Here is a 24,905-nt window from a genome sequence, read left to right as displayed (position 1 = left end):
TTTGGTCATTAGCTTAACTATATGCAATTGCTAATGTTGTAAATTGTTGAATACTCGTTATGCAGTTACATTTGCTTATACATTTACAAGGTGGATTCAGCTATTTGGACTATATAGGAAAAACCGTTGGATTTCATTTCATAATGCGGATTTGGAGGGGGTAACTCCTCATTAACATTTAACAGCTGCAACAACAACAAGCCTGGTTGGTGGTTGGTGGGGTATTTTTGATCTTCCTTCCTTCTTTCCGTTGCTTCTTCGTTTCGTTTCCTGTTTGTTGTCTGTAAAATATTTACAGTTTCTGCTGTGCCAGCTCCTCAATGGTGCGCGCATTGGTGAGCGTCACCCAGAGGGGCGACTGAATGCTGGCCAGCGAATAGCTTTCGGCGGCGTCCAGCGACTGTGATTTGCGCATGGCGGCGGCTGTTGAGCTTTTGCTGCTGCCGCTGCCGCTGCTGGCGTCGGCGCTGGCGCCATGGCGACGCTTCGAATCACGCTTGCCGACACCAAACGCAATGGCCGCTTCGCTGGCCTGGCTGCTGCTTGCGGCGCGCAGCTCCTGCAGGCGACTGCGCCGTTTGGCCAGCGCCGCGGTCTCGCCAGATTCGCGCACGCTGCCCGCCTTTCGCAGCGGCGGCGTCAGCGTCGATGACATCGAACGTGGCGGCAGCAGCTGCATAGCCATGGCTGCTGTCTGCGGCTGCGCTGTCGGCGATGTCGACTGCTGCTGCTGCTGTTGCTGCTGTGCTACTGCTAACTGTTAGCTCGAAGAGAAGGACATCTTGTAGGAGGTGGTGTCCATGGGCGATTCGGGATTTATGATTTCGGTTTGTGTCTGCTCCACGTCGCTGCAGCGCTCCTCCAGCACTGTGTCCAGCTCCACCGAGGTGAAGCCCTGGCTTAGGCTTCGTTCAGGACGTAAACTGATAGCTCTCGACGATCGGTAATCTAAAGCAATCGAAGCAAACACAAAACGGAGAACAGAAGAGAAGCAATTAAAATTAGTTAAAATGTCCTTTAAAATGCAGGTGGCAAACGAAATGGAAAATGTTTAAGTGTGAAATGAGCGAAAACTCTCGTGTGGGCAAAAACAAATTGAAAACGTGCGACGAAAAGATCGAGTTTAAGTTTAATGTGCATGTCTAAGCGTGCAAGGTACCCAAACCACCCAATCGCTGTCTTACAGGATGTGTGCTTAATGGTCATGTTAATATCAGCTTCATGTTACATTACAGCTATATAAAGCTTATATACGCTAAATGGTCTGAATATACCTCTGTTAAATGTTAGCTATAGCCGCTGTTAAAAGATTCACTCTGTTGCAGCTTGTAGTAAAGGAAATTTAATTGCCCAATGACTGGCTTGCCAGTAACATAAAAACGTGTTAAAAATTTAGGCATTTCAACAATTGTGTATTATTTCGCTTGGCCGTCTAAGCAGTAGCTATTGCTGTTATGCATATGGCATATTCAATTTACAGCTCGGTTGTTAAGGTAACGAAATGTTTGTTGTGGCTCCTTAAGTGACTGTTTATGATCATTAACAGCGCAAGCATTGATGGCGGCTGTTAACCCAATGTTAGGCTTGTCCAACTGCAGCTTAAAGCTATGCAACATAAAACTCGCTCAATTTAAATGTCTCAAAGCATTAGGCAGGCGCCATTCTGCCTGTTTATTATTGCCTAATTTACATGGAGCGCACCACTCTGCACTGCCTGCTATTGTTACTGTTACTCTGTCGTTGGCTGCCTTTTGCGCCAAAGTTATTGTGGTTCTCGTGCGGTGCTTGCGGTTATGCGTAATTGTTTTCAAAATTTATGCAAAAACCTAAATTTGCAGCCATCAAAACATTTGCTTGTCAGAGTTGCGGGCGGGGTGAAGGGGGCGCGCGGGGCTAAACAAGTGTAATTTGCGGTTTGTCAACGTTTCGTTATCGTGTCACCTACATCATCATCAGCATCAGCATCAGCATCATCATCATCATCATCTTCATCGTGTGCAACAACAACAGCTTCATCAGCATTCGCTGTTGTTGTTGGCCCTTCTCAAAGTGGCAGCAAACACCCGCAGCCAGCTACCAGGCAAACACTGAATATGAAATTTACGGTTATAACAAGTTGAAGTGCACTCAGCGAGTGTGCTCGACTAGAGAAATACCCTGTCTATTGTGAATCTTGAAACGATGCGAGAGTTTTGCTTCTATTTCCTTTAGGCTCTTCTCACTACAGTAAAGGCAATCTAAAGGGAATATATGAATTTGAATTGGAATTTGAAATGCATTCTTCTTTTGTCAATCTTAATTAACTGAATTTTAACTGACAATTGCAACTAGAGTAGGGCCTGCCTATAGAGACAATATGAATTTCTGAATTGGAGCACAATTTTAGTCCCTTTAATCTTAATCTAAATCTTAATTGACAATTGCAACTACAGTAGGGCCTGCCTATAGAAAAATTTGCTGAAACATGATTTCTTTGAATTGGTATTTGGGATTTGTTCTTCGTTAATTTGAAAAATCGGAATCTTAATAATTATAACCACAGTATGGCTAGAAATATGATTTCTAGCTTTTGAATTTGCTTTGGATTTGTCTTTTGATAATCTTAGCACTCACTTGAAACATAAGATTATTCAGATTATCACATCAATGCATTCGCACTAGGCAGGCTCTACTGTACACGACTTCCGCTAGCATCATCTGACTGTCTCTGTTACTCTTACTCCCACATATGCATACAGCTCCTTCTTATACAGTGCCAAATGAGCTACTCCAGCATAGCCACCCTGTTCGCGTGCACAGCTAGCAAAATACCCTTTATTAGGTATATATTTAAGAACAACAACAACAGCCACAAAAATTAAAACTAAAGAACGACAAATGTCGTTGTGCACTGTGCATGCGTGCATGAAGCCGACTGAGATTCTTGATTAAGGTAGACAAGGGGCACGCGACGCTGGCTAGAGGGTAACCAGGGGTTGGTGGAGGGGGGGAGGGGTGTTGGTTGTGCGACTCGAGTGAAAAGACGGGTTTCATTTTTGTTGTTCATATGCAAACGAGGACGAGCGCCCAAAGGTATGCAATGCAAATGCAGGCGGCCGTGTGAGCGGAAAACGGGGGGCGTGGCGACGTGGGCGAGGTGGGCTACAGTTTAACAGCTGTGCTTGACACATGCATAACAGCATAAATATCTCCTACTGTGTGTGTGTGTGTGTGTGTGTGTGTGTGTGTGTGTGTGTGTGTGTGTGTGTGTGTGTGTGTGTGTGTGTGTGTGTGTGTGTGTGTGTGTGTGTGTGTGTGTGTGTGTGTGTGTGTGTGTGTGTGTGTGTGTGTGTGTGTGTGTGTGTGTGTGTGTGTGTGTGTGTGTGTGTGTGTGTGTGTGTGTGTGTGTGTGTGTGTGTGTGTGTGTGTGTGTGTCACTCGCTTCCATTGAGTGCCGGCAGAATCGCAGCAGGCACTCAGCTTGAACTTTGACTCGGGAGTCGTGTTCATATGCCACCCGTCCCGCTGCGTCTCGTCTCGTCTCGTCTCGTTTCGTTTCGTTTCCTTTCGGCCATGTTTATATATCCTATTTGTTCATGCAATATGCTGGGTATAATGGACTGTTATGTTACTGTTGCCTGCTCTCGCATGCAAGTGGGTCAAGTTTCGTTACATCTGCCCCTACTCCCCTCTACCCCTAGCCCTGGCAACAGCCTGACTAGCAACAGTATGTATGTATTTGTCGTTAGTTTTGGGCTCTTTCTTTACTTTCAGTTCGTAACTCTTTAATGGACTCGGCACTTGTGACAGATGCTGTGCCGTGATTGTTTGGCTGCATGGCAAGTCCCCTTTATAAAAAATTAAATACAAAATAAATATTTTTATCGACATTTCGCTGCAGCTGGGGTAGTGCTGCGCTTTTATGGACTCTACCAATCGTATGTCACTTTCTCATTTCACATTTGAAAGAAATCTTAAGGAATTTCTTAATGAAGCTCTTAGTTTTCCTCTTTTAAGTCAGTGTGAAAAATGTTTTTTGCTATATATTTACTCCTATCTCTGATTACAACTCTTCCCTTTTCCTATTCAATCTATGTCTTTTCATCAAAATTTGCATATTCTCAAAGTAATATCCAATCAGCGTGCTTCATAGGTATTCTGTGAGTTTTTCAAATATCTGTTAGGCTCTGTTTAATAATTTCACAGTTATATTGTTCTTCACTCGTTCCACTCCCATATAGAGAAGTTCCCAAAGATGGCAGAAGACTCATTTACAGTTTAAAGGTTGCCAGATCCATACGATCTACACCGCCCCCCGTTGTCATAGATATATTTGCCATATCTTATTTATAAGGAGCTTTCTCAGTCCTTAGCATCGATAGTGCCTAAGATATATACGGTTATGTAGTCAGACCTAAATTGCCACGCCCACAGTAGCCGTGGACATATCATATTTGGAATGTACTTTATGGACAGCCGAACGGACGGAACAAGACCAATATACTCATTTCGTTTTCATGAATGAGTATAAATTTTCCTTCTTGCCTTTCATTGCGAACGTGTGGAGCTGAACAACAATAAAAGTGTTTCAGCTTAAATTAAACGAACGAATTTTTAAAGACTTTTTTTGTGATATTTTCTTTTCAGAACTTTTGCATAATTTTTAAAAACGACTTTTATATTTTCTTAAATTTCGTATATCAGCATATAAATTTTCTGAAAATATATTAAAGATTTTAAATGGAATGCCTGGAAAAGGTGGGAACGCAATTTGTCGTGCGGCCAGGTAGCAGACAGATGTGTGCATGTGTGTGCGTGTTCTCGCATGTTTGCCTGGCAATTTTAAATGCAATTTATGTAAGAAAAACAATGTGGGCAAAATTGTAAATTGGGCAGGTCGATTTGGCTTGAAGTTGGCTGCGCTGAAAAGCGGTTAATTTTGTTTTCTGTTAAAGTGCAAAATGTTGAAGATAAACGATAAACACTACGATATGTCAGACAGGTACATTGAGATCCACATAAAAAAGCAAAGAAGAGTGTGTGAGAGAGATAGATAGAGAGAGAGAGAGAGAGAGGTCGCTATATGAAACGTGAATACGAATTCTATGAAAATGCATTTGTCATATAATGATATAAAATAATCGATATTTCGATAGTTTTTACGAGCTGTGAATAAATATTGTCAAAGAAGAATAAAAAAACAAACAAGAGAAGAAGAAGAATAAAAAAACAAACAAGAGAAGAATAAGAGAAACAATGAAAATTTCGTACACACATTACAACATTCAAACTCACTAAGCCTATGAATTGGACTAAATCTGACCAGGCTGACAGCATGGTCCTGCATATCATAGTTGCGCCGTCTGTCCCGCTCCCGGGCCAGCTTGGCTCGACGTCGCAGGCAGCAGATGACGATCAGCGCCAATATCGGGAAGCCAAAGATGCACGAAACGATGGGGATGACAATCGATTCGGGTGAAACTGCAAGTAGAGAGAAGAAGAAACTCGGATGAGTACGGCTGACTATAAATTGTAAGTTCAAACAAAAAAAAAACTATAGGAAATGCATAAAATAGTTGGTTACAGTTGTGGTGGATCGATAATAAGATTATACATGTAGCAGAATATTATAAAATGACTGATCGATAAACTCTTTATTCTAGTACTGTTAACTTTTTCTAACTGGGAACTATTAGGAATGTACTTTCTGTACTCAGCTCTGCTATACGAATTTAGCTGGAGCTCTACAATCAAATGGATAAGCTGTTCGAGTACCTTTAGGGTGTATTTATAGGGCTATAAGATTTATACAGTAGTATTCGTAAAAGGCGTGAATTGGGTTAATCAATATTCAAATAAAATCAACCCAAAACAAGTATAAAAAAAAATCGAAATTATATAAAATTCATATGCATCCATGAGACATTTAATGAGTTTACCGGTTTAGATCTAATGGTATAGGAACTCTAATTTTGTAGCCAATTTTCGATAGGTTTTGTAATCGATAACAATATAATGGGAGTAACTATCGCTTACACCCTATTCACCCCCATTCACGATGCCGCTGTATATGACATCTTCTTTTGGGATTTTATAAAGCTAGGCAGATGAAAAATAGGCAATACCTAATCGACTAACTGAAGTTTGATAGATGATCGTTCCATAAGATCTTTAGCTTATCTTTCATGTGGCTAATGTGCCCACTAACGTGCTAAATAGGTCAATTACTACGCAATATATGTGTATACACCCAATAACATACATATTTATGACAATAACATTAACGTTAACATAGCATTTTACATTAACATAACATTTACATGAAGCTTTACAGCTGTGTGAATATAGATGATAGATGATCGATCCATAAGATCTTTAGCTTATCTTTCATGTGCTAAATAGGTCAATTACTACGCAATGTATGTATATACACCCAATAGCATTAACGTTAGCATAACATTTGCATTAACATAACATTTACATGAACCTTTACAGCTGTATGTAGACAAGGTCTTCCACTGAAACCACTCGATAGATCAATTATACAGCTATCGCTATCACATATCAATAAAATATGTAAACTGTCTGCCAAACTATCGCATATTATGAATTCACATAATTCACTTCACTACAAAGGTGATTTATTAAATTTAGCCAGAGCTCTCAGCTCGAATCATCAGCTGAGCTCAAATTATACCGAATAAAGCTTAATATTTCTTTTGTTTTTTTTTCAGTTTGATGGGCCTCGGCTCACATCCGACATTAGCTAATGTTGCCTTTGTGCATATTATAATGGCCTATTCAATAATTTGTAATGAGCTGTGCAGTCGACTGAATGTTGGCTTTGCATGTTTTATCTACTTTTATTTATGTTTTTTGCTTTTCATCTTTTTTTTTTTTAGTATTTTTCAACTTTTTTTGTGCCTAATTGCTGCGGTCAAATGCTAAAAGCCAGCGGTTTCCGTTATCTACCAGCGTAAACATAATCTCTGAATTATTTATGCATGACACACGCGCACACAAGCACACACGCGCACATACATACAGACACGCACACGCACGCACACTCGGGACAGCTGTCGGGCGCGCTGGAAAGTAGGCAATAGAATTGATCGCCTCGCTTTTTAATGCGCTGCTCATCATTTGTAGGCCATCTCTTTGCCCGAACTGTGGGCAACACTTATTTACGCTGACAGGCCGGGCGCCACGGCTCTTGGTGGGCGTGGCCGAGTTATGTGGGCCAAAAGGGCTTTTACGGCCATTTGCATTTGCATTTGCCCTTCGCCAGCCCTCAGAGGCAGCGGCCTGGCCCCCTCCCACCGCCGTTTTGCCGTTTCTGGTCCATTTTCATTTTTATATTTCCGTTTCATTTTTTGTTGGCTCTTTTTTTTTTGCTTTTTAATTTAATTTTCATCCGGTTGCGTGCAGATTTTAACCTGCTTTCAACTCTTTTTTTGTTTGTTTGTTTATTTTTTTTTTTATCTCAATGATAAAGTAGCGGCCCGGTGGCTCATTGGCGGCTCAGCGGTGCAGCAGCGCCTCGGCTGGCTGCCGGACACGTCCAGCGCCGTTGTCGATGCCATCACGATTCCACTTTCAATTTGTCTTTTGTTTATCTCCACAGCCTGAACAAAGCCAACAAATTTGCTGCGATCCTCTTAGGGAAACATTTTTATTAAGGTCCTTAGCCGATAAGCCACAGACAACAATATATCTTCTAAGTACTCCCCATATACGTGTGTATGTGTGTGTGTGATATGTATTTTTAGTCATTGAAATACTGCGATATGACTCTTCGACTACACTGAGCGAAAGTAGAGGTTGATTCTCCATAAGCAACATATATGTATATATTTATGAGGAACAGGAAAAGGTAGAGAGTGACGGAGTAGCAAAGAAAATGAGTGATAAAGAGTGCGGGAGTGTTGGGGAGAGAGTGAAAGAGAGGATACAGAGAGAGATACAGATAATAGACTGTTGAGAAAGAATAAAGAGAGATAGATACAGAGAAGAAAATGCACGAAGCGAGAGGGAGAAAAAGAGGGAGCTACTGAGAGAGAAAGAAAGAGAGAGATAAGGCGTACTGACAAAGAAAGACAGACTGAGAAAATATGTAGAGACTGAGAAGAAGATATATAGACACTGAGAAGATATGCAGAGACTGAGAAAGAGAGAGAGAGAGAGAGAGAGAGGGTCCGAGAGGAAGATTGTTACAGAATACTAAGGCGAAAGACAGAGAGAGAGAGAGACCGAGAAGATGTTCAGTGAGAGAGAAAGAGAGAGAGATAGACAAGATGCACAGCTGGAAACCGCGAGAGAAAGGTTCATGCAAGAAAATTTATAGACAGAAAGAGACGAAGAAAATGCACAGTTAGACTGAGCGAGCGAGATAGATAGATAGCTAGAGACAAAGAACGAAAGTAATATTGTGTAAAAGTAAGAAAGACTGGCGTAGAAAGAGATGCGCAGTGAGAGAGGGACACAGATCTACACAGATACTGAGAGAGCGATAAAGAGGGCGAGATACAGAAAGAACGAAAGAAACAATGAGAAATAGAGGGATAGATACAGCAAAATACTGTTATAAGAGAGAGAGATGGGCGAGAGAGAGAGAGAGATCGGCTATATGCCTATATATGCCGGGTATACCCGTATATATTACACCCAAAAAGAAAACTCTTACATAGCAACCATCTAGAATATTTCAAATGGTCCACACTTGCTGCTCTCTCAAATTGTCAAATTCTCAATCTCTCCCAATTTCGCTCAGTGCCCAATGCTGACAAAGTGTTTGCTACTGTGGCTGTTGGCACGCCCACAATCCGGCTAAAATCATGCCAAGGCGGCTAAGGCACACTACATGCCGTCCCCGTCTCCAATCTAAGCCACAAAAATCCATGGCCCCAAAATGTTGTTGTGTCGTGTCCTAAATATAACTTGAAAGGGGCTGGAGGTGTGGGCGTGTTGGGGCGGTGAAATGGGCGTATGGGGATGAGATTTGTGGATGGGTGTTGGCTTAAAATGAATTCGGCAGCAGAGACAACGCCAGCCATGGCCAGCTGTTGATGCTGATGCTGATGCTGATGCTGCACTGGCTCCAACTGTTGACGCCGCGCCCCCTGCTTGACATTTATTGAATCCAATTAACGCCTTCAAAGTGACAGTTCAAATTTACACAAATTGATGGCTGAATAGGGGGCAGCAGTGGGCCAGCAGACGGCCAGGGGAAGGCCAAGGGCTTGCCACTTGCCGCTTGGGGCTTGGGGCTTGAGATCTGGGTAAAACTTGCCAAATAGCGGGAGGCAAGGGCGGCAGCTGTGCCTCGACAAGCATTCGCTGCTGTCGCCCCCTTCCAGGAGCTGGAGCTGAAGCTGAAGCTGTAGCCTGTCTCTGGCACGCCCCCAATACCGCCTCCAGCGACTGTAATTTCATGCTGAGTCAATGGGCGGCAACGTTTGATGCTCGAAATATTCAATAAATACAATAAAAATTATGCGCCTCCACAGTCGCTAAATCGAAATTGAATGTTTGCATATTTGAAGTCGACCGTGGAATGCGCTACAACAACAACAACAACAACAATAGCCATTCAACTGTCAGATAAGGAATGAAAAGAGAGGGAGACAGAGAGAGGGAGACAGAGAGAGAGAGAGAGAGAGAGAGAGAGAGAGAAATGTGGCTTCGACTCGCTCGCTTTGCCTTAGAGATCTGCGCGTGACACAATGTTAATGTAGAAAAATAAGTATCGAACGTGATATATCGGCTCTTGCGATAAATATAGTATAAAATATAAATTTGTTTGATTTCTGTTGCTAAAAATTGCAAAAATATATATTTATTACTATTTATAATTAATAAAAAAATATGTTTCGTTAAATATAAATAAATATATATGTGTATATAAATATAAATCACTTTCGATAAGAAATGAAAACATTTTATTCCCTGATTTTTTATTTTTTACGAGTTTTTGTAAAAATAAAATAAAACTAATAAGAATAAGATACAAATATGTATTTAATTAAAAAATAATTATTTTATTATAGAAATATGTATTTATTTAAAAAATAATAATATTAATAATGTGTTTCTTTTGCTCTATTATTTATATTTTTTTAAAGTTTATTTAATCAAATATGAACCTATTTAAACTTTTTTCATTTATCAATTCTTTTTTTTTAATGAAAATATTAAAGTTTATTAAACAAAATAATTTAATAAATATATATTTTGTTTTAATTATTATTACTATGTTTTTATTATTTAATAATAAAATTAAAAAATAATAATATTAATAATATATTTCTTTGATTTTATTTTTAATTTTTTTAAATATATATATTCTTTTATAGTCAAATATCAAACCGTTTGTAATTTTTTATATGAAAATTTAAAACAAAATGTCAACCTATTTTTTTAAATAAAAATAAATAAAATATTGTTTCCATGTTATCAAACACATTAGTAAAATAAAATATATTTCTTTTTATTTTTAATTTTTAATTCTTTCTTTGTATGATCTCTATTTGATACTTTCATTTCAATATTTATTTTAAATTCTCTTAAATATCGTCTGTGAGCACAGAAACAGATACCATTATATTTTATATCTCCAAAGTACAAAAATTTGTGCAGCTGTTCAATTAAATATTCCATATCATGATATACAGTGGCTCACAGCTTATTTCAACCAGCACCTAAAATTTTAAGCTTCTATCAAATCTAAGCTATAAGAGAATTCAAATACATTTAAATACCAGTTTCTAGGTTAATGTTTTACAATTACATATATATGTTTTACAATTATATATATATTTTATTAAAAAAAAAAAAAATTAATAAAAATAAAGATCTGACAAAAATAGTTCCATTCCTTATTTCAGGCACTTGAAATGACATCATATTACGTATGCTATGTAGTATATATATATTCAAGAACAAATCATTATCATTCAATATACTATTTTGTTCTATTTATATACATATATGTATATGTATATCTCTCAAGAGGTCTTGCTCGATGAGTCACGCACGCTGCCGTCTCCTGTCTCAGACAGGCTGTGCCCCGGCACAGGGTTAGTCTGTGCACGGGGTTCAAGTTGAAGGCCCTCCGTTGGCGTGTTGTTTGGCGAAGCTCTTAAAGTAGTTGCTACGGAAAGTTGGTCGGAGCGCTTCGGGCGAATGCTGCAAGTGAACTACTTAGCTGTATTTTCCCGTTGCCGAAGGCACACTGTACTTACTTGGCATAGTTTGCCAAACAGAGATGGAGACGGAAGGAAAGAGAGAAAAATAAAAGTGAGGCAAGCTAAAGTGTAAGCCACTTAGTGAGGAGTGTTGGGAAGCGCTTAAGGGAAAGTCAATCAACTGTCAACACTTGCTAATGGTGCGGATAACTGTTAGGCATGAGTACGTGACAGGCTCACGACTTTTACCGATAAATGCACATACTTCTCCTACAAAAGCAACGAATTAAATAAATGAGCGCAGTGCTGTACAACTCTGAAGTGGATGGAGCGCTGCTGTCCATTATTCATCGATTGTGCAACACTTTATACAAAAATCTCAAAGCTGATGAAATTAATCTTGAGCCAGGGCTTTCCGCTTATAATTGATTGCTGCATCTTGGCGCAGCCACACAAAACTTTTTAAGCCTTAAAACGTGCTTTCAACTTTTCTCATTTAATGAACAGATTTTTCGGTCAGCTGCAAAGCCCCATAATCCAAATCAAATGCAATGTGTTTTCGATTTGTTGTTTTTTGGGCTAAGCGCTTGAAAACAACTTTGCATACAGAAATTTACATTTTGATTGACAACATAAATAATATGGAAATGAAATAATATGGAAATGTCTTTAAATTTGATGTCTGCAATACAAGGGAAGTTCTTAGAGTCCTTGGTGCTGATTGATTGACTGGTTGACCGAGTATCAGTCTGATTTAGTGACTGACTAATTGATAGTTGATTGATTGACTGATTGGCAGACAGACCGAATGCTTGATTGATGGAGCAACTAACTGCTCAATGGATTGATTACTTATTTAATGGACTGACTAAGAACTGATGGATAGAATTGTTAAGTATCTGACTGATTGATTGACCAACTGATTGACGAGCTACCAGACTGACTAGCTGTTGATTGAGAGGTAAATAATTATTGATTGTTGACTGATTGATTGACCAACTGATTGACGAGCTACCAGACTGACTAGCTGTTGATTGAGAGGTAAATAATTATTGATTGTTGACTGATTGCCTGGTGGTATTTATTAACGGTCTAATTATCTGATTGATTGATGGCATGTCTAACAAATTCCATTGTTGACCAGACTGAGTTAGCTGATTGATCTTACTGATTGACTGGCTGACTCATTGAATGGCTGGTTGATTGATTAATTGACTTCTGTTTGTGTAAATGGTTGACTTATTGGAAAAAGGAGAATGTAGCCTTATTGTTTTTGCGAACTGTGTGACTGAGTGATTGACTAACTGAGTGATTGATTCAGTACTACTTGAGCAACACACTAGCTGAATTGATTGAAAAACTAATTGGTTGACTAACTCGTATACTGTGCGGCTGATTGAGTAAATAAATGATTGACTGATTGTTTGACTGATATTATATAGCATACTTAGCATGTGTTTAAGCAGGATTACTAAATTATTTCAAGGGTATCCAGATTGGTTGACTGATTAACAAAGTAAATATATCGATTGACTCAATGTCTGATTGATGAACTGTTTGACTGACTATCTAATAGAGTGATGACTCAATCAGCCTTAGCTGATTGATTTGTTAGCTGATTGACTGATTCGGTGACTGCTTGATTGGCTGTTTGACTAATTAGTTGGCTATGCAAGAGATTAGCTAATCAGCTCTTTCAATATCTGATTAGCTGATTGACTAACTGACTTAATAACCATATATGTACGACTTTACGACCTAGAAGCTGTATAGTAGTTAGCTTGCTGCTGTTAGTCTCCATGTTACTTGTAATAAAAACACAGAATGGTGTTTCTACGTGGCCCGAGTTTATTTTGCGAGCAACTTTGCGCTTCGACGAAACTATTTGTGACAAGTATTCGGCTAGCAAGACAATCTGCTTGCGAAGAGTCCGACAAACATATTTGCCCAACTATCTGGCACAAAATTCTTGCAGCATTTTGGCCTGCAACATGACTGCAGCAATGGCCGCTCGAGGAATTGTTGCATGCGGATAGTTTTTGTGGCACGTATGCAGTATGTTGTTTGTGGCATGGAAAGCATGGTGGGCGTTTGGTGTCTAAGCAATTTCTTTCAATGAAATTTACGCACTTTCCTTTTGTTGTGTATTTTCTTTTTTAGTTTTATTGTTGGCCTGCTTGTCGCTTTGTTGCTGTGGAAATGGACAAGTTGGCTGGCTTTGGTCGAAAAGTATTTTGATGCCAGCCTCGGCCCAGCATAAAGACAGGCCGCAGGCCCATGAAAGCGCTGACAATGTCGCTGCGCGTTGCTGATATAAACAGATAAGCGTCGTGATTAGGATATGAGATATTAACGTTGTCGACGCTGACGACGTCTCTCTGATTTGCCCTAATGGTAACAAACTGAGTCAGCACTCAGTCTCTTTCCTCCCTCTCCCCCCACTCCTCACTCTCCGTGATTTTGTGAACGCCTGAAGCGCGTGCAGCTCAGAGCCAAGTTGAGTGCTGCTGGCGCTTAAAATAATCAACGGTTCCAGTCGCGTTAATAGTCGACCAAACTCTGCAATTAATGCGACTTAAACTTGCCTAATTGCTGCATTAGGCCCAAGGGTCGTAAGGTCGTAAGCTGTTCCCCTAACTTACTTTACCCCCCCTTCCCCCTGTCTCTCTGTCGCTAACTCAGGGATCTCTCTGTCTCTGTCTCTGTCTTACACTTGCCCCAATTGCCGAATGAAGCTTGCAGTGCTACCATAAGTGCAAAGATAAGTATGCGCGTCTTAGACAGGCAATGCTCGAAGCGTAGCTACCCTGTAGAAACTTAAGGGTTTTCTGAGAGATACTTCAGCATTAAGTCGGTTATTTATAGCTGCTATACTAAGTTGATGAATGGTCCCAGCAGGAATGTAGTTAGCATTACGAGAAAGTTAAGAGCTGTCGGAAATACTTGGGTGATTTATAATAGAGACTTTAATCTTTAAGCAATTTGCTAAGTCATTTTTGTTATATTTATTATATGATAACTATTTTATATACTCTGGTAATACAACAAGATTTTGGTGCATTTGGAGCTTAAAATTGACATCTCCGTACTGTTAAGATCTAGGAAACAGCTAAAAAAGAAATGTAGCTTTATCGATTAATATCGATTTTGCACAAAGACTTCATTTTTCTCACTCCTCTCTTGCATTTTCTATACTGTCTCCTAGATATTTGTTTATACTCTCCTCTAAAGCCTTCCTCTAAATCCATTTTTATACTCTCTTATGCATATAATAAACCCCTCTGGGAGCCATGTATTGTATTGACAGTCGATATTCACACTGATTGCATATATACACGAAGAGATAGCAGTCCACATATATACACTTTTATGTATATCGACGTAATGCTTTTGTTTATTGCAACCACCTTTTACACCGCCCCAATGCAAACAGGGTATTCTAAAAGAAATAGAGCCTTCTATGGACAAAAAACAAAAAAGAAACAAAAATGGAAGTCGGGGCTCATATTGTCTACTGTATGGATGGCGCTATTGGGGATAATGAGCGAGCGAGCGAGCGGCATTATGCAAATTAGCCCCTAATTGGGGCTGGCACGCGACTCCATTCCCTCATATCTCCGTCCGTGCGTCCCTCTGACTCGCTGCCTGTTCGTCAGTCTAAATAGGCCGAGTTGATTTGATTATTGAAGAGGCGCCGCCAGGGGCGTGGCAGGGAGCTCACTGACAAAAATTGATGTGCGAAGCGTGCTAATCAGCAGCCAAGCGACTGCCAACTGGCGATTGGCGAATCGGAATTAGTTGACCACATTATTCAGCTTAGCGCCGAATTGGACTTAAGTCACAATTATGATTAAGTGCCAGCTGCGTTGACAGGCGCCCAAAAAAGCAATTGGCCAAGGACTTGGCAAATGAAGCGTTCGACCATCCATTAAATGCGCTGCATTAGTACGTCTGAATGGGTGAGACCCCTGGGAATCGAGATCGAGTAAGTACCTAAACGAAGAGGTCAGCTTTAACAAGGTCATTGTAATCCTTACTACTTTACTCTCTTAGCAGAACTACAAGCACATGCTTATATTACATATGAAAATTGTCTCTTCATATGCCACATTTTTCGGTGGCTTTTCACAATTTCCTCAAGTGACTTTCAATTGAGCGGAAGTCGAGTATTAATGTTCATGTCAATAAGTAGTCATCAAATTCTATGAATCTCCAACTAGGCTTCTCAAAGGTCAAAGTTCATTAGTCATTATGTTAGCTTCGACCAAGCATGCCAGACAAAGAGGCCCATTCAATTTCTAAGGGAAGGCAAGCACCAGGCAGGCCATGCTGGCCTAGCAATTATAATGAGCGCAAAGCTAGCTGGTACAATTGTGAGTGGATAGTTTCGAATAACAATGGCAATGCTATAAATATATTATTCCGTTATTATTGGTTAAGTCGCTCGTTGGACTAAAGTTTTCCCTGTTCTGCAGCTGGCGGTGCGTCAAAAGTTTTACAACTAAAATCCAATCATGTTTGGCCTGAGGCTCCACTGCTTTCAAGTCAAGAAAAATAATCATTTGTTAAGCTTCAGTTCAGCTCAGTTCAGTTCGGTTCAAGGAGCTTAAGTGTTAAATAAGATTTGTAAGCTCGCCGAAAGAGAAAACAGCAGATGGAGCAGTAGATTATTATGGCGATAGCCGCTCGAACTTTTATACTTTATGAGTCAGACTCATTCTGTTCGATTTAGAGCTATGTAATTTAAAAACAGTTTGATAAAAAAAAGTCTTATCAAAGTAAATCTATTGTTACATAGGGCGAATAATCCTCCTTGTAATAGTTTAACTTTTACTTGCCTTACTCAATTCATATAAGAGAGAGTGCTCTTCCTGACTTGAAGGTGCTCTGAGAGTCTTACTGGGCTGTTTTATCAAAGACTCTGCTCATACATAGGCAATATGTATATATATGTATACACATATACCATCTAGTTAAAAGTGCAGGTATTCTTTAAGTAATTTCGGGTTACTCCTTTTTTGGTTCTTAAGTTCCGAAACTCTTCAAACTCAAAAGAAGTATAAGTATATAAATCATATTCAGAAATCAATGGAGCCACCCAATAACAACTAAGTTATCGAATCTATCTATCTATGTATGTATAAGAACTTGGTCAACGAATAAGTTAAGGGTATAAGTTAAGGGTTAAGTGTATATAAGGGTATATAACGCTAAGGCTATAGATGGTCCCGTATAGCCAGCTTTTTGCTATGTTTAAGGCTTGATAAAATTCATTTTCTAGGTCTCCACATTGAATGGTAGCTATTATAATAGATATCTTTTCACATACATATTACACCTTCGTGATGTGACAACTAGATATATTTCCATATAATAGAAACCTCGTCGACATATTCAAACCTGGTGCACCTATGACACATTGGTCTATTTATTCACATATTCAGCTCTTCAATTTCAAATGATTTGCATTTAAGAGGACAGACAGACAGATATACTCTATTTACCACGTAAGCGTCTATAATATAATATATGTATATATGTATATAATATTTTACTCAACGTGGCCTCCGACTCTGCCGCAACGTCTGCAATGGAAATGGCAAGGGGACAACAAAAGTGGAATGTGGCATAAATAGAATTCAATCACATTTGCGATTTTATCAATAGAGTTCCAAGAAGTGCATGAATGAATATGGCGAGACGGATTAAACACAGGCGGAGGGATGGGCAGGCGAATGGATAGATGAACGCAGGGAAGGACTGGGAGAGAGATGGAGGAGGAGACGAAGGGAGGCAGCGCTAGACGGAGGGACGATGTGACCCAGAGTCGTATGCCCGTTTGCCCTTCATTCATCCATCCGTCTCTATGGGCGTATATCTTTCAATCCTTCTGTCCATCTATTCATCCGTCTATGTGTCCTTCCGCCTGTATTTCCCTCTATTCGTCTGCGTCTATCCGATGGGCAGACTGATGAACGGATATAGAACGAACAGATGGACCCCTTGGACTGTCAGACGGAATAAGTAGGCTATATATATATTTATATAACAATGCATACGAACACGCCTCTAGTATCACATCCAACAATCCAAACGCTTCCATTTGCATAATACGTATGAAATTTTCAGTATATACCAACTGAAATTGGAGTTATGTGGAGCCTTCATCATCTGTGAATGCCTTTTGTGACTCTCGCTCTGCCTCTCTCTCCCTCTATCTCTGTCTCGCCCTCTCTCTATGTGCCCTTTCATGCAACAAACATTATATAGCCATTAGGGCAAACTGTAACTGAATTGTGATTTGGAACTCACCCGTTGGATAGAGGATAATGGTGGTGGCTCGATTCTTGTTGCCGGCCGCGATGATGGTGGCCATCGTCTGGGCTGGGAATGTGGCGGCCGGGCCACTCGTCGCCGGCAGATTGGTGATGGCGCTGCTCAGCACTGTGCTGGCGGCCGTGGTCGAGGATTCGATGAAGCCGACTGTGTGCGCTGAGGGCGACGACGACGACGACGGCGACGTGACATTAAATGCATTGTACATATCCTGGCCATGGCTGACGCTCTCGTTGCCCGTGGCATGCACGCTGCCATTGGCATCGGCCAGTTGCCGGACTCGCTGCCCGCTGGCCACGTCCGTGCCGAGGCCGCCCTGGAGCAGCAGGGTGGTCAATGTGCCACGCTGGCCGCCCATTGTGGCCAGCGTGCGATTCAGCAGCGTCTTCATGTTGCCCGTTGTCGCCTGCAGCAGTTTGGACGTTAGATTTGTGGCCGTCGTGGGATTCGGACTCGCCGTTCGCTCCGCCCCGCCCGCTCTGTCCGCTCTGTCCACTCCAGCTGTCCCTTCCGCCCCGCTGGCTAGATTATTAATGATGCTTGCTGTTGTTGCGGTCATATTGTTTAATAATTTCGCAGCATAATCGTAAATTTCAATGAGCATTTGGAGGCGCGCCTCCAGTTCCCTTCCGCCTTCTGCTTGCCACGCCCTGCTGCTGCTGCTGTTGCGGTTTCGGCTGTCTGCAAAGAGAAATTCGCAAAATTGGAGGCATTGGTTTGACTGCTAATTGCATTAATGAATCATCCGCTTGACCTCTGGGGCTTTATTTGAGTGTTGGCAAGCGTCTAATGAAGCCAGCGCCGCTTAAGGCGCGTTTACCCACACTGTCCGCCAGCAAGCTGTCAACTTGGCTTAGTCTGTGCCGGCTCTCCCCAGGGCACGATTCAATTCGGCCCGCTGTGTAGTCTCTAGGCTAATCCTCTTTCTCTTGGCAATTGCTTTGCCTCAGCTGTCAAGACCATATCATTTATCCTCATGTCAAATTTGACAGGCAATTGAGATTAGATAGTTGAGCGAAATAAAATGCAGTTCCTATATAGTACATATGTGGGAACTTTTTTTGGTTAGCTAGGCAATAGTTCCTGAGATTAAAATCCAGTTATCTTAAATAGTTTTCATACTACAGTGCGAAAATCTTTGAAAATAACAGCTCATTTAATACTGACAGACAATTCTTAGGCTACAATGACTATAATACTCTGTATATGATGGCTTGTCGTTTTCATTATCTGATATTATTTATTCTTATACTATATAGAGAACATATACCTATATCACATTCATGCCCAGCTATTATCGATAAATTTTTTCAGATACTCTTGAATTTACTTGTAGTACTTAGTCGTGGAATATTCTATGTGATATGCCATGTGATCATGAATCGATTTATTTATTAATTTATTTATTTATTATTACCATGAATTAATTCTAAATAACAAGTTTTAAGCCGGAGCGACAAAGGCCTTCAGGCAATTAATATATTAATATATAATATATTTTATATATATTTAACACAAAAAGTTCCTTTAAAATAAAACACGAAAAAAAGCCCTTTTGGGCAGTTTCTTTCCTAAATTATCTTAGACCTTGCCTGTAATCTAAATTGTATTGCACTATTTATTAAATTCATGAATTTTAATTCATTTTGATTTATTTTTTATTGCAAATTTCTTTCATTCATTCATTCTCTCTCTTCTAACGATTCGCCAATCATAATTCGTAATTCAACTTATTATCATAACTCATCAACGTGGTCTATCCAATTTCTCAGTTCACTCTTATAACATCTGTGCTGACTGCAACTCAGCGTCGTGGTAAGCTCTATAAAGTAAATCTTTAAAGGAAAAGTAGTATTATAAGAATGCATAATCGATTGCTAAGTACTACGTACTTATGCAGTAACAAAACTAGGAGGTAAATTGATTGCTCATTATCATAACTATTGTAAAATTCCACGCTTTGAATTCCTTACTTTTTTTTTAACCCAATCTATTTGTATTCCAATTTCGAATACACATAATTATTAGCATATTCTTTTACTCGATTCTATTCTAGCCTAAGCCCAAGGAAACGGGAATATGCACATGAAAAATTCATTTGCATTACGAGTTTTATAACTTATACCAATTTTTGATTATCGATTAAGGAAACTGCAAATTTACTATGAAAGTTTCTATAATGCACTTAGAACTTGCCACATGTCGTTACCACGGTCTGAAAGTTTGATTAAGTAAGATCATGTAGAATAGAAGTTATTCAATAATTAGTTTTCTGGCTTAAGGAGATCAAATGGACTTAACTGCACAGTAAGCGGATCAAATGTTTGAGTGTATGAGTGTTTGTATTTAACATTTATTATATACATACATATAGATATGTGTATATAGAAAAGATATATAAATCCTCGCATTAGCTCCAGGGTATTGCCTAGTCGGGCACTCTCGATTGCAGCGCTCGTATTTGTTTTCAACTTGGCTTCTTCCTTTTAGGTCGGACTCCCTGAATGGAATCTGATTTATTTTCATTGCACAAAAACTGAGCAATTGAAAGTTTGCAAGCTGCACGCGGCTATATATAGATTGGCTGAGTTCCTGTTTTATTTGATAGCTCTGCAACAGTGCGATTTATACACAGAGAGGGAGAGAGAGGCACACACACACGCACACACACAGTCAAACAATGGCATATGTGAAGCGGAACATAAAACATGCCCCAACCACCCTTTAACGCCTTCTATTCCCCAACCGTTCCACTTCATTCGAGGGGCCAATCAAGCGGGCAATCCACAGGCCGCCAATAGCTATTGTAACACCCCCCGCCACCGCCACCGCCACCGCCCACCCGACACTCTGACCGCTGGCAAATGGCACTCGAAGCTGAAGTTGCTGCTGAAACTAGAGGACACTTTGGCGACAACGGGTCCATAAAAATATGTTAACTAGTATTGTGAGAGAGTGTGTGTGAGTGTGTGTGTGAGTGTGTGCTGACCATGGCCAATGCCAACTAGCTTCATTACCAGTAAAAGTGAATTCGATTCAATCGGAATGTAATGAAACGAACGCAAACCAAAAGGAAACGAATCCAATCGAAATGAAAATCCAAACAATGTAAGAAAAGTCATTCAGACACACTTCCTCTATAACACACAGACACACACACACACACACAGACACACACATTCCACTAACATGGCTTTAATGGCGGCCACCTTCAATAGGGCCAAGTCGTCGTCGACTGAGTGAATGATGCATGCAATGAAAGCCTGGCTATCGACGCTCAGCGCACATATTTGATAAAGCCATAAATGAATTCCAGCTCGTTCTCAAATTTGGCATTGTTTATCAAATATTTAGAGTATTAACTGCATTGTTTAACTAACAATTGACTGTTGCATATTGCATTTGTAAATATTACTTAAGCAACATCTTTAAAGCTTTAACTTGTATAACTATACTTAACATAAAACTTGTTTTTTAATGCCTAAAAGCCATTATTAAAGGCAAATCAGAGAGGCGTGGCAGACCTCATAGAGTATATAGTTAGTGTAGTTAGTTGATATCGCGTTCATTTTAGACTCTCCCAAAATAGTTTATTTAGTAATATTTGTATTCCAATTTAGAGTTTTAATTCATATGTACAGTTGGTAAATAAAGTTTTGCTACACTCTTATTATTATAATATTATTAACATTAATTGTTGAGGATACTTATAGATGAATTGAAACTAGTTTATACATAAGAATAATATTTACATATGAAAGTTTTTTTTTATGAACATTTTATGCCTCAACAAACTAAAAACAAACAAAAAACTAAATTATAAGTACTTAGCTTATCCCATTTATCGCCAGGTTTAGTATCATAATTCCAACGGCAATCTTGATTCACACTTTAATTTGAGTCACATACCTAACTTATGCCTTGGAATTTCATTTAAATTTTTTCTTTGCGAGTATATATGGTCATTATTTGCTTTATTTTTATTATAATTAATTATTATAATAATTAAAGTTCAATTCAAGCCATAAAATTCTAAAATGTTTTATATGTATGAATATTATATTCATTTATCAAGTCAATCCTTCATTTATTCCTCTTCACTTCCTCTATGAACTGAACAAGTACAGTAAAATCCAGTTATAACAACTCCGCCTATAGCGTCTTATAAATATACCTAATATCAGTTGGATGAACCCATATCTTCCATCGATTTAGAGCAAAAGCGTTTTAACAGTAAATGAGTATTACATAGTCTCTTTAAATATTTACCTGTATACAAATTATAAAAATACTAAAGTATAAAAATCTTATATACAATAACTATATTTAAACTAGTTTAAACGAGTCTTAGCTTAAAAATTTAAAATTCTTGCTCCATTTTTAGTACTTCATTACATATTTTTATACCCTGAACCCATTGAAAATTGGAAATTAGGGTATAATAGTTTTGTTATTCATGATAGGGTATAATAGTTTTGTTATTCGATCCCTTTGGGATATTTAAAATTCTTACTCCACTTAGAGAGCTTCAGTATTTTTATTCAATATTTTTGGTAGCCTAAAACTTACTTAAGCTGATAAGGAAATTTAACTAAAATTTTTTTTTTTTTTTTTGTCGATATTCCATATTACATCAATTAAGCAAATTCAAATTATATAGGAAATTTATGTTTTTTGTCATTTGAATCTATAATAGATTGTAATATTAAAAAGAGTCAAAAATATTGAAGCATATACACATATTATATATACATATATTCATGATCAATAGGCATCAAATTCCCTAGAATGATACGCTAAATCCTTCACTTGCAATTGAAACCCAAACCATGTGCAGAGTATTATACAGTCGGCTAGAGCCGACAAAGAAATTCAAAAATGATTTATTAACTAATTAGAAAACGAGCACTCATTAAATTGATTTAAAAACTTTTGCAGCTGGGAGGCGTGGCAGGAGGAGCAGGACTCAGGTGACAGCACGCGTTGCTTTACGTACCGTTACGTGGCCGTTGGCTCCTGCTATTGTTGCTGCTTCGGTTTGCTACCTCTGCTGCTGCTGCTGCTGCTGCTGCTTGTGCCACTTCTTCTGCTGCTGCTTCTCTGGTGTCCGTTCAATGTGTCCACACCACTCACATGTGCCACATAATTTTGCACTTTTATTGCGGCAATTTGAGCACAAGAACAAAAATAACGAACTCGAACGAACACGCACACACACAGCACACACGCACACACACACAAGCTCAGCGTAACAGCCACATACGCACGCGAATCATTTGCATAGGCGTCTTGTTTGTACCGTTACTTTCTTGCTCTAACGGCTCTTAACGGTCCTTTACGTGTTTTAGTCGTCGCACGCTTTCGCTGCTTCGCCTTATGCTCGCTGCTTTGGCAACTGCCGCGTCGCGTTTGCCGTCGCTTTATGAGCCGCTGCAGCGCTGTTGTCGCGCTTTTATAGCCGGCTCCTTGCTTAAGGGAAATTTTCGTTTGTCCATTCGACGGCACAAAGAGCGCAAATTTCCCACACAGAGCACTGGAAGGCGCTATGCGTGCGTGACTGACGGTACTTTTGCTCTTGAATGGAAATCATTTAGGCATGCTTTTTGGCTGCATAAACTAGCGTCAAAGACTTTCAGATCCGTTAAGAGAAACACGCACACACACACAGAAAAGTACATAAAATATACATATAATAGATAGACAAACAATTTATCGAACTATGCTTTAATCGTGCTTTATGGGCAATATGTTTGTTGATTAGAAGCTGCTGAAATATGTTCAAATTTCATTTGGTAGTGGATATATATTTGGGTTTTATTTGAAATCTTTGATTTTATTTGGATTTTTTGTAACTGATTCTTATATGTATGTACTTATGTTTATATATTTACCATTTAATCTAATTCTTGATAGCCTGCGCCCCATTGAAGGCACTTTATACGGATTTACCTAGTGCTACGAATATTTGAGTTTTGTGCACTGTAATTCTTGGCCATTCGCAGATTCAATTGATTTGATATGCCAAAAGGGGGAGGGCGTGGCAACAGTTGGTTTGCCAACTACAGTGTTGATATGTGGCACACATCGTTTACACTCGGGTATGCAAGGCCCATATATGCCTGCACTTTTTGCAATTCCGATATATTTAAAATATATCTTATTCTTAAATAATTTCTTGTCCTTTTTTGTTAAATTTGTTGTATTCTTTTTTCTTATCCTTCTTCTCCTCATCATTTTCTTCCTACTCCGCCTCTTCCTCCTCGAAATTCAACGCTCGCCTTTGCCCTAGAGTTGAGTATTTTGTATGAAGGGGTATTGGACAGTCGATAGCACCCGATTGCGGGCTGTTTCTCATTGTTTGGCCAAGTCTCATTTGTTATTTCGCACTTCGCCATTTGCGCCTTTTAATGGATTGTGAACGGAAGCTTTTCCTTTTCCTCACAAGATCCCTCAAACACGACACGAAAGAGCTGCCCTAATGGTTGGCCATAGCCGAGACCGTATACCCTATCAAGAGTGCCGAGCGAATGAAGGCGGAAATCGAACTCACGGAGTGGGAAAACCTAAGAAAATAGTTAAATCTGATTTATAGCTCTAAAAAAACTAGATTTGATATTGTTCGATCTGAGTTATATGTCATATATATGTATGTATGTCATATAAATATATTTGTATTATATTAAATCTGCATTAATATGCTCATCCTCGGGTTTACAGGGTATTTAAGCTACCCTTTGAGCAATTATGAATAACGTTAAGTAAATATTTTCACTAACTAGCTAAACCAACCGTCAGCATATATTTACAGGGTATTCGAGGTGTTGTTTGCAAATGTTTCAAAGTGTTTTTCTTTTTCTTTTCGTTTGTTTTTTTTTTCTCTCTTGCATTTTGGCCTGTAAATATTTTGCTTTGATATTCAGTTTGATTAGGTCAAGGCTGGGCATGGTCTATTTCACACTCTCGACATACACACACACACACACACACACACACACCCAGAGAGACAGACATTCAATGAATTTACCACATTTTTATTTGAAACAAAATGAAATATTTTAAACGTGCCCCACAATAAATTCCACATTTCGCTCGTCTCGATTTATGCAGCAAATCAAACACCTATGCATGTGTGTGTATGTGTGTGTGTGTGTGTGCTGTAGTACAAACAATGCATTTAATATGCCGTTTGATCAAGCTGCGATCCAGGGTAAACAGGGGAATACCAATTGACCGCAAATATTCCGCAATTTGGGGAATTGGCGATTTTATTTAGTTACACAATAAACACATACATATACATGCATGCATATCTAGTCAGCCCTTATACGCATATGTCAATAATGCGGGATGATTTTTATTGAACCGCCCCCTTTCCTCGTGTATTTAATGATTGCATGTAGATTCCAC

General features: G+C 39.3%; 1 protein-coding gene and 1 long non-coding RNA gene across 4 annotated transcripts in view; both read right to left on the bottom strand.

Moving 5' to 3' along the window:
* The window catches only part of LOC149090716 (uncharacterized), a 108,873-nt gene that overhangs the window by 38,348 nt on the left and 45,620 nt on the right, over positions 1 to 24,905 (bottom strand). The gene's annotated exons all lie outside the window — the stretch shown is intronic.
* On the bottom strand, positions 514 to 22,940 carry LOC108656520 (uncharacterized). Of its 3 annotated transcripts, none has more exons than XM_089263102.1 (4): positions 22,495 to 22,939; positions 17,475 to 18,179; positions 5,275 to 5,460; positions 514 to 948 (listed from the first exon to the last, which is right to left on the bottom strand). In XM_089263102.1, the coding sequence occupies exons 2-4, from the start codon at positions 18,100 to 18,102 to the stop codon at positions 761 to 763; spliced, it is 1,002 nt and encodes a 333-aa protein (XP_089119228.1). In that variant the 5' UTR covers positions 18,103 to 18,179; positions 22,495 to 22,939; the 3' UTR covers positions 514 to 760. The 3 variants fall into 3 exon arrangements, with proteins under 3 accessions (XP_089119228.1, XP_089119229.1, XP_089119230.1); XM_089263103.1 differs by having other exon boundaries at positions 5,303 to 5,460; XM_089263104.1 differs by lacking the exon at positions 5,275 to 5,460 and having other exon boundaries at positions 22,495 to 22,940.

Source organism: Drosophila navojoa, chromosome X (genome assembly GCF_054131105.1).
Source record: "Drosophila navojoa isolate 15081-1374.11 chromosome X, UAZ_NAV_1.0, whole genome shotgun sequence".
NCBI lineage: Eukaryota > Metazoa > Arthropoda > Insecta > Diptera > Drosophilidae > Drosophila > Drosophila navojoa.
The sequence above is the reverse complement of the archived record's forward strand: the minus strand, read 5'-3'. Positions and strand labels throughout refer to the sequence as shown.

What these genes read in the sequence shown, in the direction of transcription:
- LOC108656520 (XM_089263102.1), bottom strand. Translation starts at nt 18,102, where the DNA reads ATGCTCATTGAAATTTACGATTATGCTGCGAAATTATTAAACAATATG. An exon ending in CATTATCCTCTATCCAACGG is followed by an intron (nt 5,461 to 17,474) that starts GTGAGTTCCAAA and finishes CTCTACTTGCAG; the next exon opens with TTTCACCCGAATCGATTGTC. An exon ending in TAGTCCAATTCATAGGCTTA is followed by an intron (nt 949 to 5,274) that starts GTGAGTTTGAAT and finishes CGATTGCTTTAG; the next exon opens with ATTACCGATCGTCGAGAGCT.